Consider the following 21183-nt stretch of genomic DNA (forward strand, 5'->3'; position numbering starts at 1 on the left):
GCCGGACCAGGTGCGAGTTATTGCTGGAACACATCACGTGACCGTCCTTGCGCGGAATGCGACCCCGCGCTTGAGGGAATAAAAGAAAACTGGGAAATAAAATAAAATAAAATAACCTAGAGCCGAAATCCTACTACCGGATGTGGACGCTCCCATCAGTAAACGTTTCGGGGGTGGGAGGAGAGGCAGAAGATGGCCAGCGAAGGAAACCCGATTCCCTCCGGATGCGCGCACCCCCCACCCCCGAGGTGCGAGACTGCAGTGGAGTAGAGCGTTGAACTTGAGTTGAGAAATGAAAACAAAACTTCAACCGGCCAGACCAGGCAACAAGTCAGCCAAGCGACGCGGACCGCATTTTAATAAAACGGCCGCACCGGCGAACTGTAAACAAAGGGAAATGACGATTGCATCATTTCTTCTCAACCAAAAAATGGAAATTTTCCCACGTAATAGCTGAGAACCATAAAAAAAAAAAAAAAAAACTCAGTTTTCATTTTAATAATGTAGATAGATTTTCACTTTTAGGCCATCAAGAATATTCACCAACAAAAATGACAAAGATAGGCGGCAACAAAATTTGTAAAACGTATTATTTCATAAATTGTATATTGATGGGAACAAAATGGTGAACTGCAATGAATTCAACATTTGCATTTTTAAATATTTTTTTTATCATATTTAAGAATTTCGGAATAAAAATATTTCAAGATACAGATGAATCTTGTTTTACGAGCATAATTCATTCCTGAATCTTACACGTAATGTGAAGCACTCGTTGAATAACACAATTCTCCCCCCCCACACACACACACATACATACAGGGATCTATGTAAAATAGGAACGGAACAATGCGTTCCCTTCCAAAAAAGAAATACAAATTATAATAATGCATTTTAATATTTATAATGCATTTTTTATTTATAAGGAAGTTGTCTAAAGACATTTAACTTTAGAAAAATTACACACAAGATTACCATTAAATGAATTTGTGGCGAACATAGTTAATACATTGCGTACGAGTCACGAGATTTCTCATTTTTACCAGGACGAACGCTGAGGCCGGGTCACGAGATATCTCATTTTCATGTTTTTTCGGCTAAATCAATGTATAACCAACCAGAGACAAATATTTAACACATTAAGGAACACAAATAAATCTGTAAGACATACGCCTGACGCAGCACATTTCTGGGCTTGTACATTCTAAAATCATCACAACTTTGTTATTTATGAAGCAATAACAGATGGAACGCGAAACGCCAGAAAATTCGTGAGCGGTCCTTTATGTCTTAAAACAAGATACTGCTGCAAATCGCGCCGAATACCGCTGCACGAGGGAATATGCTTGACCAAATATCACACTCTAAAGCGTTATTCAAGTCTGTGAAATAAATAATAGTTAGAATGTAAAAAAATCTTATATAAATAAACACATGTATAAAATATATAGTAATATTTAAGAATACTTTACGTAAATATGATACCAAATGCAAATTAAAAATGTGCATATTGCATGCCAAGCATGCTTCTAGAGCATTCAAAAAAGTGCAGGCCCTGGGAGCGCGCTGTACGCAATGTGTTAATACCCTATTAAGGCGATGCTTCTCAACATACGATGCAATAATTCTCAGTGCTTCCAGCATCTTCGTTATTTCACAGTGGAAGTTTGTTGTTATGTTGAGTTTATTATTTCCCCCGATCTAGTCTCCCCAACAGTATTTCGTTGCGAACACAGACTACATAAGTGTTTCGGTAATTCTGCCCATGTTGTTTTACTAGCTCAACGAAATCGTTGCTGTCCAAAATCTCTGCCAGACAAAAACCTGGTGAATCAGGACTACACAGGTGCTCAAAACCCTCAGAGTCACGTTGTGCAACGCCATCCGGCCAAAACTTCTTTCATGCAGAGATATAAGGGCTTTCTTTAAACAAGCGTTCAGTACAGACTGAGAGAGGCCAATCCAGCAACGGTGTCTCTTAGCCACTCGTTATGCAAGGAGCTCGTTAATACTTGACTGTAATTTAATGAATGGGACTATTTTATATTCTCATATGTTATTTTTTAGATATTTCTACGAAATAACTAAATGTGAAATTAAAGTTTAAAACATCAAAATTCATTAACGAATATTAAAACTGACGTCAGATTTCTGTCGATAAACCTGGCATCACAGTATTCCTCCAAGTGTCGAGTAATTATAGTTTCAGGTAAGTAGATTAATTACTAATTTATTAAAGAGAGAAGAAAAATGGCTACTATTTTTAAAGTGAAAAGACTTATCCAATTAAGGAAGAAATGACTCAAAATATTTTGGAAATAGAATTTTCAAAACTATCCCTAATGTGAATTTTACGAATCTTACAATTCAAATATTTTGCCTTGAAATTCTTCCCCAAGGTACTATCATCACCGATTTTATAAATCTAAATGATGCAATTCAACAAAACAAAGTCTTCAAATCTTGCAAAATTAAGAACTCGAGACACGAAAGAATATATAATATTAAAATATATATTAGTAAAATGTCACCAAAAGATGAAGCCATCAATATTTTCAAAACGCGTGTTTCTTAGACTGATGGTCGCAACACCAAACAGTGTCATTCAAACAATTACAGAGGCTTGCAGAATCTCCAACACTTTTGAGCAAAATTACTCAGAAGAAAAAGTAATAATTTTGGATTTGCTAAGTTATTTAAATTTATTTTCATTGTAAACTGGCATTCAGTTTTTATACATTTTTATTAATATGATTTATTTCAGATTTGTAAAGATGCACATTTGTAATCGATTTTATATTCGTTTCTCGATGTATTGAGAAAATAATACATCGGGAAATGAGTGAAAAATCAATGAATAAATTTCTTAAAATAGTGCACCGATCCTCGTTGACAATACACTATTTTAATATATTTAAAACTCAATTATAAATAAATAATAATAATAAATCAAAATTTAAAATAAGGATATTATATATATTAACTATAACGATAAAAGTACTTGAAAAACTATTTTTATTGAGTTTTTTTAAATATATTTTTTAATTCCTGAGTCTTTACATTCATTTTCTGATAAATTTGAAATAGTGGAACTTTCTTGCTAGCCAAAGAAGGAGAAACCTATGATTTTAACTGCAGAATTTTACCCTATGTTACCTATAAGCCCAGTTTGCAGATTCATGATCAAGTTCCCTGAGACTCACAGCAACTTCCCAAGTCTCTTTAATGGTGGAACCCCCCTTCTCGAGAATCGTCTCGAAACAAGGCGAGACACGTCACACACGAATCCTTCATTGATGACAGTCCTTACACTCGAGGCTAAATAAAGAACAAGCCGCGGCAGGCCCACCCTCTGCGGTGATTAATAGCGAAGAGAAAGTGAGATGAGTAATAATCATTTATCCTCCGCAAAAATTAAAGTAGTGCAGATGGCAAGGGTGGACTCTGCACCCTTTGTTTGTTTATTTGGTGTTGGTTTTCGTGTGGATCGGGGTCGACGGGGTTTTCATCACCTCTCATCGCGATATGATGGAAAGAAAGTGAATTCTTTTGAAGTCATCCGCGGCTATAGGCGGGCCAAAAGATTTCAGAAATGGGACTTGCTTATCAAAGCTTATGGACATTACTGCATCACCTGTCAGTGGTCAGAACTGGAAATATTTCTAAAGTAATCAGAGTACGAGGGAAAGTGAAGTTGTCAGATCCGTTGCATATGTGATGAAATTATAATCAACCCCGTGATTTATGACGCTATTACAAAAATATATATGAAACATAAATGAGAAATTATCCAGTGTGGTGGTTGTTAGCATTTAAATGACCTGATTTTTTTAAAGTTAAATCGCAGAAAGGGAGAGTTTTTCTCCCGCCAAGAGAGGGAATAAAGTGTCCAAAAATTGGTACGATCTGACAAATCACTTTATTTTTATTTACACTCAAGCTTATGACCTTTAAATACAGAACCACGATTCTTTCAAATATAGCGAAAGCACTCTTTTCATTATCTCACCCGAAAACCTTTGAAGCTTAAGCATTTTGGCTTATTAGGAGCCATGTACTTCAGACGAATGCATAATAAGACCTGTGATATTATCTCTTGAATCCAAGTGAAGTTTTAAGACATATTGGTCTTGCAAATATATATATTATATATATATCGGGATAATGAACCTCAGCAAACAGCATCCGTTAATTATATATAAATCCTAATACAATTCTGCATTTCACTTACACTGTTCCTTTTCCCATGTTTCTCGAAATTCTTGTTCTCGTTCCATTTGCAGACAAAAACAGACAAACAAAAAGATTCAGATGGCCCTAATAATTATAAGAACACCCCTGATAAATCCAGGGGTTTCCTTTATTTCAATTCAAGACTACGGCCATCCTGTCCCCTTCTCGCTCTTCTATCATTCGCCATCTCACCAGAATGAGGCAGTACTGCCCTAAGGTACCGGAAAGGGCGAGATCTTTCGTCTCCAAAAATAGACGCATTCCAACGTGGGACTGTCAACAGAAAAACGGAAGCCACTGTTTCTCAATTTACCATTCCACCCCCTTCAAGGTCACAGAGCTAAGAAGTCCCCTACTTCATTTCAACAAGACAGACAACAGACAGATAAAAGACCATGGCATGGTTGAAGGCTATCGAAAAGGACAGACAGCTGTCGCCTTCTCTCATGAAGCTGGAAAGAGACAGAAATTTTCAGCTGTCACTTGTGTTTTAAAAATTTGCACTTTTGTTTTTCTTCCATCAAATCGATCTTTTTTTTTTCTTCTTTTTTTTCCAGTTTTCTTCTTCCAATCCGTAATTTCACTTGCTAAGAGCGATGTGATGTGCTATCGGAGCTATGCAACATACATATTATTTAGAACTCCCAAACTACATTTCAAGAGCCACATATTCCCTGAATACCAAGAGCTTTTACTTTTACTTAAACTGCATTCATATTTGTTTAATATAAAACAGTCTTACAATAACTTCTTCATGTTAATTGCTTTTCACATTCTAAAAGCGAAGAACTCACTTTTTGAATGTGAACAGCATGATTTCACTTTTCATTTATAAAAGTGAAGTCGTGCTCGTGTTCTCTAGTAAAGGGCCTCGCCACGCGACTGAAGACAAAACGTTCATTGGCAGATGCACCGGCCCACTCGTACAGGTATCATTTGTTTTAAGAACAGACAGCAGAAGATAGATTCATCTGTTTGAAAATGTTGCTATTAATACAATGGAATAAAAATTATAGAAATATCCAATTTTAAAATACTTGTTTCACTTGATTAAGAGGGAATCATCGAAAAGGCGAACAACAACGAATCAAAGTAAGAACTATTGTATAACTAACTTGCTTACATAAAAAATAAAGAAAAAGATGTAAATAAAATGTACGTTTCACTAATAACACCATTCAAATCAAATAATTCTTTGATAAAGTATTCTTTAATTCATATTCATTTCTTTAATTTTATTCTCAGTCGCATGAGCATTTTCAACCGCCTAGCCTCGTCAGCTTCAATTTAAGGAAACAAGAAGAGTCAAGATAGGCACGATAAAAAAATTTAAGGAAGCAAACTAAAAATGAGGCAAGAAATTTATTATTTAAAGTTTTAATTTGCTTCTTTACAAGTTTAAATTGATATGGATAGTTTTCATACACTTTTATTTTTGTTACTATAAGTAATCGCAGTAATAATAATAATAATACAGCTCTTGCCACATTTCATTCAATGCAAATAAATATTAGCGTGTCCCGAAAGTTTCTTTCTCATCGCGCTATGAAGGGCCTTATTAGCCATCTATGTCATCGGTTTCAATCGTCCCAGAGCTCTTTTACAGTACGTTTCGTTTGTGCCACAGTCTACACCCCAAAAAAGTTCTTTCGTCTATTTGGTGGGATTGGAAAGGCGTAATTTTCTACGAGCTCCTTCTTCATGGTGAAACAATAAATTCTAAGAAATGCTGTCATCAACTGGATCAATTGAAAGTTGTCATGGCAAAAAAAACCCGGCCAGAATTAAGGAACCGACGAGGCGCTGTTTTTCATCATGACAATGTGAAACCACATATTGTATTGGTCGTAACAGAGAAGCTCTTACAGTTTGATTGGGATGTTTTACCGCATCCTGCATACTTTCCATCTGATTATTACTTCTTTCTGTCCTTAAAAAAAATTCTCTTCGCAATAAACACATTAAATCCATCAGCGAAATAAAAGCGCACTTCGAGGATTATTTCTTGTTCAAAACACAACCATTTTGGAAAGAAGGCATAATGAGACTTCCTGAGAGATGGAAGAAGGTATATATTCTTATATAACAAAATAAATAATATCTTAAACAGTAAATACTGTGTATTCATTTCATATTATAAATAGGAAAAACTTATGGGACACCCTCATAACATGAAATACCATAAAAATCAGGTAAGAAAAAAACGAGCCAATTTGCAACTCGTATTCGTCCAAAAGACAAAAAATGGCTGAGTTTTTTATGCGTCTCCTAATAACAGAATAGTGCAATTATTTCTTTTCTCTAATACCACTATTTGTAACCAGCCGGGGACAGATTTTAAAAGCAAAGCTCTCACCTAATCAATCATTAGACCGCAAAGGTAAGGAAGCTTTAAAGCCATCAAAACAAAAGGCAAAACGCGGCCTCATCTCAAAAGGTCAGACATAAATCATCTTGCAGAAAGCGCATTGATTTCCTACTTCCCAAAGACAGCAATCATTATTAATAAACATCTTCCCTCCCACGGCGAGGCAGATCCACTCTTTCCTCGCCAAAACAAAACTGACAAGGAGCCGACTTAACAAGACCGTGTGCCACACTTATCTTCAAAAGAGTCTTTATATCGGATAATCGATTACGCTCCTAACCTTACAAGGACGGGAGGAAACACGCATTTTTCTACTTTTTTCCATACCGGAATACTTGGGCGATCGATTTTAAGCCCCGTTCCATGGCCAAAAACATATGGCGGAGGGGAAGGGACAGCGCTGAAAAGAAGAACGTAGAAAGTAGAGCATATATATTTTCTGTAGCGTATTAAGTGTTAGAAACTTATATGTGATTCATTTTTGTTTGCAAAGGCTGTGAGAAGGAAATTTAAGTTTCATTTGATATAGGAAGGACAATCAGGTGGAACTAAGAATCTCTGCAACGCCGTTTGGCACGCACTTTTCATATTTCACGAATGCGATTACATCCCCTTTTCTCTCTCTCTCTCGATATTTTTCATTTATTTTTGTGAAATTTAAAATCAGGAAGCATATATCATCACACAAATAAGAACATAATAATTTGTTCAAGGGGAAAAAAAAGAAGAAAAAAAAAGGAAACAGAGAAGGATGGAAGATGGTATTCATTCATCTAAAAAAGCAATTAAAAATTTCGTTTTCTTTATGAAATGTGGTTACACGATAAAAAAACGGAGATGGAGTTCTTTCAGCGATTCTGCTTTGTTTGTATTTCACTCCATTTATTTCTTATATCGAACCACTTCTTTTTTATTTCACAGAAAGTATCATGAAACGAAGCCATCCAAACCAAAAGAAGAAATGAGGAGAAAGAAAAAGGAGAGGAAGAAATATTTTACTGTCCTTTTTATTCGCCTGTTAGAAATAACCAAAGGATGAGTTTGTATTTTCGAGAATTTGTAAACGCAAAAGAAGAAGGAAAATTCTTGAAGCGATGAGTAGACGGAAATATCCAGCGAGCTGAAGTGTTGCCATTTTTATGGAAAGACAGAATAAAAACAGCGACAGGTGAATCCATTCACATTTTGGGATAATATCTGCTGCCAATACCTGCTTCCAAAGCAGACATATGTGTCAACCAGTAATATAGCAAAAGCGCAGAAAATTCGGGAAAACTAAGGTTTCAAAAATGCAATTAAAATAAAGTGGCATAGAAAATTATTTGAAAGATGTATCAAAACACGAAAAAAAGTTATTCACACAGTAGAAAGAATGCAACTCATCAAAATCAGAGCTTTCCTTTTTAAGAAAAAAAAAGGGGGGGGACTATAAAAGAAGCAGAACACAAAATAAACAGCTTAGCAAGCAGAAAGGTAAACCAAAACTGTCATCAATTGTAATCAATAATTAAAAAAAGTTATTTAAAATGATCTATTTACACCAAAATTTAACTGCTGATACATAGGTAATGATATTTTTAAATTTAAATGAAACCTTCATTCATTTCCAAAGTTTTATCTTAATGTAGTACATATTAACTTCAGTCCAAAATGTTCTCTTATTTCCAGATCCAATTTCATCTTTTTTTATTTAATGAATGCAAAAGATGTTCTGTAAAATGGCTGAAATCGACAACTTCCCACACTCCGAGTGAAGGGATAAAAATGAGTCGATCTAAACAAATAATGGGGATAAACATTTCGCCCTTCTGCTCTTGTGAACGGACGCCAGTTTTGTCTGCGCTTCTTGAACATACATTTTGCCCCCAGGGAAAGCGAAATGTTAAAAATACAAAAGAGTCTTCTCTCTTCGGCCACGAAACTACTCAAAAATTATGTGTTTACACACACACACATGTATATAAGTGGTATTTAAATATTTAAAAAATGATTATTAATACAAAACTTAGAACTGCCATCATTTCATTGCAAGATACTGAATTTATTAACATTCAAACCTTATCACCGCTCAAGCTACAATCTTTACATACATTTGTATCGCTCTTTTTCAGTGAAAATGAATGAGAATCTTATTGTTAAAATCCTCCTGTAAATGAAAGGACTTCCAAGAAAGAGTTCTCATTTTAAATCCTATTTCAGTGAATTATCGTGCATCTAACACATCTTGCAATGTTGGCATGTCGTCTGCATTTAAAGTAGACTACCGCTTATCTTGTGGTCCAATTTGCACACACACAAAACACTTTTGCTCAAAAATAAAAGGGATTAGCCTTGTCTTACTCAACCCCTGCACTTAAGGCTCTCTCCATCGAAAGTTCGAATCTTTCGGCCCACACTGCATTACCGGCAGGGAAAAGCAATCCTTTCCAGTTGTTCATTAAGGTCTAATGGTGGCTCCTGATGTGGGTGAGGGAAAGAAGATTAGGGCTGGGCAACTGTTGCGGAACAGATGTGATCGTTGCCCCCAACCACCACTATTTACAGAATAAGTTAAAAGTTAACTTTAGAAATGAATGGCACTGGAAAGATAAAGCGATTACAATTTACCCCTAAGCGAATTACTATCGAAACAATTAGTAATTACATGCTTGTGATATTCCAAAGGAAGATAAGTTTTAAAAAAATGAGTGGAGCCAAAAAATTAAAAAAAATAATAATAACTAGAAAAGTTTTAAATTCTTAATATTAATGTGACAGCTCTTCAATACTTTGATAGCCAGAATTAAAATTTATACGTTAATATCCAAAAAAACGTTCAATAATTTTCAAAGCGTAATGGGATGACATTGAGTTTTTGTTCTTCACCAGCAAATCCAGAGAGTGCCCTCAAACAGAAAAGTAAAGAATCGACAGCCTATTCATTTTTTTTTTTTTTTTTTTTTTTTTTCCCTTTCCATTCTATGGCATTTTATGAAATCACGAATTGAAAGCATGAATAGTCGCTTAGTAAATCTAATTCCATTTTGCGATTACATTATAAAAATATTTAATTTAACCAATAGTGCCAATTTATTCATTTGTAGGCTATATAATTCGAGTTTTCGATATAAAACACTCAAATTCAGATGGTGACGAGTGCTAAGGAAAAGATAAGAGTTTTGCGACAAAGAATTTTCTAAAAATTGGGAAATGCTTGCGGTTTATTAAGAGTGATGTTTCGATAATTTTGTCGTTTTTGTTGCATGTCTGATAAAAGAAATTTTTTGAAAAGCTTGCAACAATTTAGACGTTATCAGATTTAGCTTGCTGTTGAATAAAATTTGAATTGACTGCGATAATTTCCTTAATGTATACTTTATTAGATGCAAATATTTGCTCTATAAATTTAGATAAAAAAAATATATGAAGTAAAAAATAAAGGAAACGATATGTTTTTTTTATGTAACTTTCAATTTATCCGCGTTATTAAAATCATTTTCTTGACTTCAAACGTTTCTTTCACTTTAAAAAACAGATTAAACTTCAATGAGCAAGGCCATTTCTAAGCAATTATCCATTTAAAGTGTCCTCAATGAATGCTTACAACAAATTCTCCAGCATATAAAGCATTCATTTATGTCCATTTTAATTTCTGACTATTTTTAATTCTCTCTGCAGAAATCTCCACCGAATCAACAGCACTAAAAAACAATCTCGTCTTAGGAGTTCGGATAATCAGCAGGTTCCTTAAGGTTGAAAAATTATAATTCGCTTTCTTTTCAACTATCAGATTCGGCCTGTTTACGGGTCGCATGCGACTTCAAAGAATGCAGCAAGTCAAGTTTCACAAACGAAACACATCGTGACATTTTAATTACAAACCATGGACGAAAAACTGAGAAATTTTGCCAAAAGCACGCCAGGCAATAATCTGTTTTCTTTCAACCGAATGAGCAGGATTTTCCTAAGATTACAATCATTTAAAATGGACACACTGTGCGAATAGGAGAGCAGCTCCATTTTATTGATTTCGAGTTTACCACTCAATACACGTCTTTTGGTGTAGTTCCCTTTTAGTGGTAGCTGCATCTGAATGTGAATGAATAGCAATGAATCCCGCCACGTTCACGCATATGCTTAGACTTCTGCCATGAAAGGGAGAGAACACATTTGTTTACATGGCAAAGTATTTGCTGAACTTAAGAGACGATTCATTTTTTAGTTTAGTTATATTAAACTAGTTATATTATTAGTTATTTCAGTTATTATCCCGTTTTAAACGAATACTAGGGCTAATTTGGGACGTCGTCATTTTGAACAGCGTCAGATGATGAGGACAAAACCCGAGCTGGCACCGCTCCCCCCTCCAAACTTTCACACCGCACCTGCGGGAGGACGTTTGGCCCCGACGGATTTAACGTGCACCAGTCCCGCTTACACGACAGTTTTTCGATGGAATCGGGTCTCGGATCTGAAACCCATCCGTTCTGAAGTCGAGACCTTGCCACCAGGCCACCACGGCCCCAATTCCTCCATGAGTGTGAGAGAGAGAGAGAGAAAAAAAATACATTTGTTTATTTGGTAAAATATTAATTTTGCTGAGCTGGATAAAGTATTGATGAATCGAAAAGTAAAATATATAAAAATGGCATATTTATTTGAACATGACATAAGATGAGACGAATCACAAACACAAGGTAACTAATAATACAAGAAAAGTTCAAAAAAAAAAAAATAAGAAGAATTCAAAGTTCTGCAATTTGATTTCTTCCATGGACTTTTGAATTCACAACGTTAAAATGTGTTCTATTATTAAAATTTTGATTCATTCGAAGTCAAAACAAAACAAAACAAAAATTGAAAGCACTACCCAAACTTCTGCATTGTTTTGTTCGTTAAATAAATAGTTTGACATAATTCCAAAAATAGATTCTTTGCCTAAATGATCGTAAGTGAATAAGTTTTAAGGCTCAATGAGAACTTTACTACCGCGGATTTTTCATTAGATAAAAAACGAACCTGAAACCCTCCGGTTCCGAAGCCGGGACCTTACCCTCAGGCCACCACGGACCCTTGTGAGTTGTGATCAATTTTAATTAAATCTCTTATACTAACCTTGAGATTCATGACTCCCTCAACAATATATTTTGTAAAAAATCAAATCATGATAGATTATAAAGCCGCGTTACTTTAACAGCCTAACATTCGTGTAAATGAACCTAACTTCAAGCCCCATCACATTGTAGTTCCATTAGAAACAATAATGTCCGTGTACAAAATTGTCTGCACACTATGTTTCATGATTCTTTCTCATTCCTCACGTAAACATTACAAAAAAAAAATCAGAATCTTTTTTTTTCCCCAATAATGGAAGAAAATTACGAAAGGAAATATTTAATGAAACAATGAAAACAACTCGAATTTCATTTTACAAATGAACTCAATTGTTAAAATTGTACAAAAAAATAATTATGAATTTTCTTTTTTATTACTCAGTAAAAAAAATTGTACTACAATTAAATTGGTATCAATAATAAGACAATTTTTTTTTAAAGTTATTTCTATGTAATAACATCTTTGGAAGTTGCAAATGGAAAAATTCCAAAATCTTATTCAATTACTGATTCAGTTTTAATTCTAAAAATTTCCTCTGAACCCACTTTCTCACTTTTCAAAGTATGTGCCAATTTTGGTCGTCTTATTAAGTTAAACAATTTGGCTCGTTGAGCGACAGCCCATACAGCCACATGTGCGCACGTATGCTCCTTTGTTAGAAATAAAAATAAATTTTAAAAGCTGCTTTTGCTTTAAATGTCTTGTTTTCTTTTACAAAAATCATTTTTAAACCTCGTTCTCCTTAACTCCAGTTTTCGAATAAACCTCATATTCATTGTATCCTTCATGTAATCTCGTTCACTTTGAATGAATCCATTTCAAAATATTTAAATTAAACATAGAATAAAAGCATAACAAATTATAACGACCCTTTTCGTTTAAACTCACTTTGTGCGAGGAACATGTGTTCAAGAAATTAAATATTCGAATATGAACTATATATTGTCTCAGAATCAAAAAGAAATGAGGGGCGAAACACAAAAGCTGCCTGAAGAAATCCAATAAGAGAGAACAAAGGCCTTTCTTCTCGAGGGCGAAAAATACACCGACAAAGTTGACTGTGGAAAGACCGAACAGAATAAATTATGAGACAACTTTCATTTGAAGAAACAGAAAGAAAGAAAAAAATCACATTGTGAATCTAATGAACTGGTCAATCTATATTATTTCACAGGATAAAATCTTAAATTATTACATTCAAGACTTTCAATCAATGAAATAATAATCAATGATTTTTTTTTTTTATAGAAGCACTCTATTGGGTTATCATAACCGCTGTTAGAAAATGCTGCCTCATTTTTGTGCTACGATATTGTAAAATCACACTGTTGATCTTTTACCAATCATATCTTATTTCGTCACATTTTATACTTTATTCCAAGACTTATAATAGATATATTCATTCAATTCGTTTATATGAACGTGCCTTTTTGGGTATATTTAATAACAGATCTCGTGTCATTTTGTATCCTCATGCAGTAAATGCAGCACTCGTAACAGAGCTTTTATTATGCCAGGCAGATCAACATCCGGACATGACTGATATGGTTTGATTCTCAGTTTGAAGCAAAAAATAATGACATGTGAATATGGAATAAAACGTTATATCGGTACCTAAAGAACAATCAGCTGTAATACAAAATTATTTTGGATTTACATCTTTTTTAATTTAAAGGATGTGTCATTGCTTTTATAGACACATATTATATGTATTTAGTGTATATTCAACGAATGATAGCTCTATTACCAGAATTGTTCCCGATTCACTCAGATCATTTCTAATTTTGATTGTTTGCCCTGAATATTGTTTATAAAAAAACATATTATCTAACAAAACATTAAATAAAGAGGTCTTTTAGCTTGTATAGTTTCTTCCGGATGTATTCATTTCTCTTAACGGAATCAACTATTAAACATCGCATTTCGATAACCATGTAAGAGATACTACTTTTTCCAATATCTCTGGCACATGGGAAATAGACGAGAAAGTGAAGTTCAGCGTCTTTTTTTTTATTAGCAAATAGTAATCGTGAAATAGAAAAAAAGATTAGTTAAGTTTTCTTAAATTAGGTTCTGAAGAATACTTTTATTATTCAAAGCATAGGAACACTCAAATATAACTAATGTAACGTAACCAGGAAAAAAAAATTCTAAAAGTATTAGTAAACTGTATTATAGACACTTTTCGGACTTTCCCCGGTGTTGTAGTATCATTTTTTTTAATATGTAATAGTCTTCTTTCCTCTCCTTCTGAAATTTATTTTCTCATTTCATTCATTTCTAAGTTTTATTTTTTGAATCTAGTTTTTGATACAACCTATTTTCTATACTCTAGCCAAGAGTTTCAGGTTTGTGTGCCTGAATTTTGAAGCGTCCCCCTCGATCGAATTTCGGAAAATGGGGTCATTTTAACCTTCTCATGGATTATCCCGCATTGACCACAGGTCATTCTATTTTCTGCTGCATCCTAGAAGTTACAGTTACATATTTTATTATTACAGATTTCAATTATTTTAGGATATTACAGGGTAGCATATAAATAAGTTCATTTCGTCCTATAAATATTTAAACTTGTTTGCAAATGTTGTATAGAGTGATTTCAATGAATCGTTAGTTAGAAAGGAAATAAACATGCGAATGAAAACGCGAAAATGCTTGCGCTTAATAAAGCAATCAGAGAAAAAAAAAACCCGAAACTTTTATAATTTAATCAGAGGTTTACGTTAGGTTATGTAACAGCACTTGCAAGTATCATCAAATTGTCACCATTACACAGTTAATCGAAGCTGTTAAAAAAAAAAAAAAAAAAAAAAAGGGCTATCATCATAAGCATTCTTCCTTTTTCATGATTATCTCTTCTTAAAATCATTAAAATCTAACCCGACGTGTCCTCCACGTGAATGAAAATTCTTTGAAAATCAATCTGCAAATGTCCTAGCGAAAAAACCACAGGTTTTATGAGCACAAATAGATAAGATATTCTATGGATTCAACTAATTAGATAGGCATCAGTGACTCATCTGAATAAAGGAGGAAATCGAGTAGAACATCAAACGTGGATTACTCAGTGATAAAAAAAAAATAGAATTACCTAAATGGGTAATAAATCCTCTAGATAAATGAGTCAGCGAATGGAAGTGAACTCAGTGGGTTATTTAAATAAAGGAAAAGCAATCGAATGAATTATATTTCGATGAGCATCTGATGAGAAGTCTGACACAAACGATGTCATTTGCGAGCATTAGTCATCGAATGGCAGGATAAAATTTCGACACATCAATGTTGTTGTTTTTATGAACAATTAACGACTAGCAGTTTTGAATAAGAGGCAATCTAAAGAAGAATTAAAATATTTGTCCTTTTGTAGCTGAAGCGGAGATCAAAACCCCTTTCGCGGCAAACCAGACAGCAGGGCAAGCGATATTGTGTGTTTTCTTTAAGATGATTATCATTTATACAACATATTTTTAGCATAGTTGTGAAATGCCGCTTTCGAGCATAATTCTATCGTGATCATTACCAATATGCCATTTCCATCGGAAAATGTTTCAAACTTTTTTATTTATTATTATTTTAATAATAATGCAACTGATGTGGGCTTTTCAAAAGTGAATAGGAGAGATTCTTTTGAAACCAAGCCCAGTTTTACTGGAAGTACACGCACGGAACGAATCGAATTCCCTCAACTAAATAAAGGAATAGCGAAGGGCCCCTCTCGAATATAATCTGTCTTCAGTGAATATTAATGTAGAAGGTGCTGCTCAAAACTTTGCGATTCCAGGATCTTTTCTGCGTGAATTGAGGATCGAGATCCCACAGTTCCGAGTGTAACGCAGCTGCAGCATATAATATGCTCTTCTGTAGCGTATCTGTGAATCTTCTTGAAAAACAGAGCTTGTTAAAGTATAGATTTCATATTTGATCACGGGCGCGTTGGAACTGGAGTCGTAGAAACGCTAATGACAGATAATTCAGTCGCATTTCTTAATATTAAAAAAAAAAAAAAAATTCAAAATAGCCTTTTGATTTTAAACATTTTATTAATGAAAATATTAAATTCATAGTTTTATAACTAATTATTATTTTATTGTCTCATATGTACATCTGAAATCATTTCATCGCGCTTTTTTTTAAATAGATAAGAATCGAAATATCATTTTAAAACAGAAAAATGGTGGAGGCAGAAATTTATATAAAAGTTCTTGTACTCTCAATGCCCTTTTTAATTATAGATAAGAAGGGGAAAAAAATCTGAAACCAGAGAGTGTCTTGAACTTTGCTAAAAAGAGCACAGCAACAACCATTTTCGAGAGGGCCACACATAAAAGATCCAACTGAAGTTCATTTCTCGCCAGCATGCAAAATAAAGAACGCCATTCATAACTGCTTGGTTGATCCGAAAGTAAATCGCTCGATGAAGCCGCCTATTAGTTGCAAGTTCGCTTAACGAAAATGTCGCAAGTTCAAAGATGTAAATCTTCCTCGGCATAGAACTCAATTAAGAAAGGGTCCCATAATATCGCCAGAAAACTAATTACGATAATCATTTAAACAAAATTAATTAGCTGCGGAAGAAAATCACTTGGAATATCTCGCTCATCTGTCTGTAAGTCGATTTTAATAATTCAGAAAGTATTTTAATCATGCGATTCCAAAGGGAGGCGGAACGGATTAAATCCTGGAAAATCTCATGTAAACAGTATCGAGCTGAAGTGACATCGGGAAATATTGGATTTCTCTGCAGCCCGAATTCTGTAAGAATACCCGCGTTTGTATTAGTTTCAGAAACATGTGCAAGTTACTCAGAATAAGATGGATGAAAAGTTAATTATAAAAAATGTTAAAATAGGGTCATGTTGTTTGTATCATTTCTTTGGATTCTAATTATAAAAAAACGCCGGATACAAGTTTACTTTTTTAATTTTATTTTTAGCTGTACAAAGAATGAGTTGATTTTGGCATTTCCAAAATAGTAAATAAAAAAATTAAATAAAGATAGACCGTCACACAAAGAACAAGAAATTTAATAGCAAAAGAATTTATAATAATACGTTTTAGTTTATTTAAAGGTATACTAAACGGCGATCCAATGTTTTGATAAACAACCAGTTACTACAAACTAATCAAATGCAAGAATTTTAAATTACTTTATTTAGAAGAAATTCAAAATTATTATTTTAAATATTTTATTAGGAGAAATTCAAAACAATTTTTTTAGCTGAGATTAAATCTCCTGATTCAGATTTTTTAATGAAAACCGAAACAAAGAAAAAGAAAATTCTACTGTACATTTCAGTGTAATTCATCTTTTTTTTTTTTTTTTTCTTTTTTTTTTTTTTGGAAATCAAACTATTAATGGAAGAGTCTTTATTTTTATAATATTCTCATACTCCATAAATAAAAATATTTAGAAATAAATTAACAAAAGATTTTATTATCTACACTTGCTCAATGCATTAACATAAGAAAAATAATTGCACATTCTTAGAATGGCATTAACTAAAGAAAAAAGAATAATTTCAAGAAAAGTAATTAAAACATGCAATGAAAAATAAATTCATCTAGTGTCAAATTAAAATAACTAATGAACAGTTTTAAAATTTTATCAGATTCTACTGTATACAACACTTCCAAAAAATTAAATATATCTCAAGTTTAAAGCGTTCAAAAAATGAAATAAAGCTTTCATCACATAAGAAAAAATTGTTTAATATATTATAGAGATGGGAAAGAGAAATAGAGGGACGAATTTATTATTACTACTACAAATTTTGAAAAATGGAATGCAATAGAATTAGAAAGATTTTGCAAACGAAAATTCCTTACGGAGGTGGAGGGGCAGAAAAGAAGTGGAGAAAAGTAAACCAATAAGAATTTTTTTTTGAAGGGGGGAAAAAACATACACAGTTTGCCCTATAAACCACTCCCACCTCTGTCACGCAATCCAACGCGAGGCACTCGGCATGTGACGTCACTAATAGCAACAGTCTGAAACAGGTGCAGCTTCATTTGTTACGTTATAATGAGAACCCGGTTGCAGCTTCCGAGACTCATTTCAGTAAAAAAAGGAAGAATTTATAAAAATGCATACCGAACTACGATTTACATTCCCCCCCCCCGTCTTATTACTAAAAGCAATTCTAGTTCAGCAATCTAACATTTTTAGATGATTCTAGCTGTTTTTTTACGAGATGCAAAAGAAATGGAATCAACGAGGAATTTTAATAAGAGAAAGAAAAAGAAATTTATCTTCAGGGGAAAAGAAGGCGTGTTAAAGAGGGAAGCTGAGGATATCTGAATTATTTAAATGAAAATTATATAAAGAAATAAGCATATTGTTTGGTTAATACTGAATTATATCACTAAAAAAACATTTTACTTTTTAAATGAACTTTTACGGAAAAAGTATTATCTAAAATTATATAAACAAATAAAAACAAAGCAACTAAAAAATAACTTTTCTTTACAAATTTTGATAAATTTAATTCGTAATATTAAATAGCATTTTATAATAAACTATTATTTAAACTATCATTTGAGAAATTCAAGATCTTATTAAAATAGGCGGTTGTTCGCATAATACAAAATGTGTATTATTATTCATTTTATTTTTCTTAAATATTATAAAAATTATTTTCCAAGATTCCTATTTCAAGTAAATAATTATATAAATGAATTGCAGTATCATCACTTCAAACACAAAATTTCATTGAAAACAGATTTATTTCCTTATTATTCTGAACACTTTTTGTAAATAAAAATTATTAATTAACACTGCAAAACGTCACTTCATCTTCATCAATGGAAATTCTAAAACTGTTTGCAATAATGATATATTAACATATTAATGTAAAATTTTGAGGCGATTTCTTAGTAAGAAATGGAAAAATATCAAAATGTACAATACACATAAAATGTAAATATCAAAATATAAAATTCCAAATAAAAAGGCAAAGATAAAAACTTTTGATTTCAATTGCAAGTTTTCCATTTTTTTTTTTTTTTTTGACAGTTTTGATATTTAAAACATTAATTATAATAATTTAAGCTAAACAATAAAAAATAACTATATATATATATATATATATATATATATATATATATATATATATATATATATATATATATATATATATATATAGATATTTGCTTCGAAAAGTTTATTTTAATTAGACAGAATTATTTGAGCGCCTACAAGCATTTCCTTAACCAATGTAATAAAAGGAACCATGGCAAACCTCAGAAATTTTCTTAAAAAGCATTCCAAGTCATTCTATGTATGGTAATTATGGACACATTTTATATTTTTATTATTAAAAACTATAAAAAAAACATATAAAAAAGAGAAAGTCAATCATTTTAGAAACCAATTTTACCACAGAAAAACGCAACAAATGCAGTGTGCCTGAAAATAAAATATTTTAAAATAAATAATTAGTAGCATAAGTTGATAATGTGATTGAGATAGGATATCAGCTTTATCTGCGATGTGCGCAAGAAACAGCATCCATTTGATCAGATTATAAAATGAAAACAGATATTTCTTTGAGTAATAAATTTGGAACAGTCATAAAGCTGTTTAAAGAATTCTGAATTATTCATAAACCCAGTAATTCTTATTCAAAACGATACCTGTGCAACTGAAAATTTTACCACAAAATTTTTCTTTATAAATTATTCCGATTAAAATAACCCATTGCAATTAATACAGAATATATAAAAAGATACATAAAAGAGATAAAATAATAAAAAATAAATAATAAAAATTATAAAAAATAAAATAGATAAAAAGAATACATAAAATAGATATAATTAAGAATACATAAAAATTGCGTATATGAAAGAAGGAAAAAAAAAAGCTAAGATCTCGCGAACAATTTAAATTAAAATCGTTTGCCTCATAAAAGTTAAGTAAGTATATGATAAACACATAATGAAAACAATTTTGTAATTGAAATACAATATATTTTCAAGAACTTTTTAACGACTGGGAAAATAAACCAGTTCAATTCACCAGACGAAAATTTACGATAAACGACATTCGTACGTGACAAGAGAGAACGAATTTATCCGTCAGCAATTAATGTCTAAAGAAAAAAATTAAAACGATACTGTCGATGTAGGAAGAAAAATAACTTACTCGGTTTCGAAGATTTGTACTTGGCTAGTATCCTTGTTATTCCTCTAATATCCTCGGCTTTCACTGCTTGAAGCAAATCCAATTCCTTTCCCATTGTGGATAAGGACAACATGATAAAAACAAAACGATCTCCTTCAAGCTCGTAACAAACCGGATAAGAAGGTGAAGGCTTTTAAATCCATGGAAGCGGCGTACAAACAGTCACTGAACTTGTTCGTTTTTGTTCGGAGATTTTTCACATTGACGATCGGACCGACGTTTAATCCAAGATAGCTAGCGATCGGTGGAAGGATAATCCAAGCTCGAATGAATGTAAAGCTGATGTTAAATATTTAACAATAACAGAAACACTGCCAAATGTAATGACAGGCAGCGTGGCATCGCGACGCTAAGCAACAACCATTTCAAACTCGCAGCTCCGTCTGAGTGATGTTATTGTTAGCTTCTTAGCCTCTCTCGCATCGTGCGATTCGAAATCCAACGCGCATGCGTCATCTCTACCAATCAAGACGACGCAGGTTTTGGCGGTAGTGGTGATTTCCCTGCATAGTTTTAATGCTTGTAAGACGATTTTCTTTTCTTCCTTTATCGTTCCTATTTCATGCATGACATTCGTATTGAATACAATTCACGTTATCAAGATTATTATTAAAATATGCTGAGTCGATTACTGTTTATTAAAGGAAAGAAGAAAATTACGAAAAATTATTTTGCAAGTCAAATCTTGTGATTTTATTGACGAACCATTCGCAATCCACTATTACGCGCATGTGCACATATCATATAATCGCAAATATAGCTTACTCGCATTAAAGGATGATAATTGAGGTATTTTATTTTACACCACATGAAAATTATTATTATTATTAAAAATTGTTTCCTATAATTTTAATGGAGAAGGATTCGTCATGTATTCTACCGCCGTCCTTTTTCTTTCTTTCTTTCTTTTTTCCCAACCATTCTTACTTTCTTTTTAAGTGAGCTCCTACTTCTTCTTTTTAGATGTTATTACTCGTGTCAGTTTATTAAAGCATTTTTAAACAGTAAATAAAAATGAATGATCAAACTATATTCATGTTAATATTGTAACGGGAAAATGTAGAAATGAAGGAAAGAGAGATTTTTAATGTTGCAGATTCTAATCTTCGGAATGTGCTTACTGGACATTTGCCTATCCCTTGAAGTGGAGCGTGAGAATGTGTCGACGTTTAGCCGATTCAGCAGTTTTATAAAGCTTCTCTTGAATTAATTAATTAGAGAAAGTGGAATAGGATCAAGAAATAAGAGAATGAACTTACAATGGTCTAAATTAAGAAAAAACCTTGGAAAAATTATTAAATTGAAATTA

At 32.6% G+C, this 21183-nt stretch overlaps 1 protein-coding gene across 1 annotated transcript in view; it reads right to left on the reverse strand.

Moving 5' to 3' along the window:
• The window catches only part of LOC129987936 (caskin-2-like), a 357174-nt gene extending 336925 nt beyond the window's left edge, over positions 1 to 20249 (reverse strand). Inside the window, exon 1 of the mRNA XM_056095944.1 lies at positions 19836 to 20249. Coding sequence (XP_055951919.1) covers positions 19836 to 19947 — 112 coding nt within the window. The 5' untranslated portion in view covers positions 19948 to 20249. The remainder of the gene's footprint in view (positions 1 to 19835) is intronic.
• Between the last annotated feature and the right edge of the window lie 934 nt (positions 20250 to 21183).

This window comes from Argiope bruennichi, chromosome 10, assembly GCF_947563725.1.
Source record: "Argiope bruennichi chromosome 10, qqArgBrue1.1, whole genome shotgun sequence".
In the NCBI taxonomy this organism is placed as follows: domain Eukaryota; kingdom Metazoa; phylum Arthropoda; class Arachnida; order Araneae; family Araneidae; genus Argiope; species Argiope bruennichi.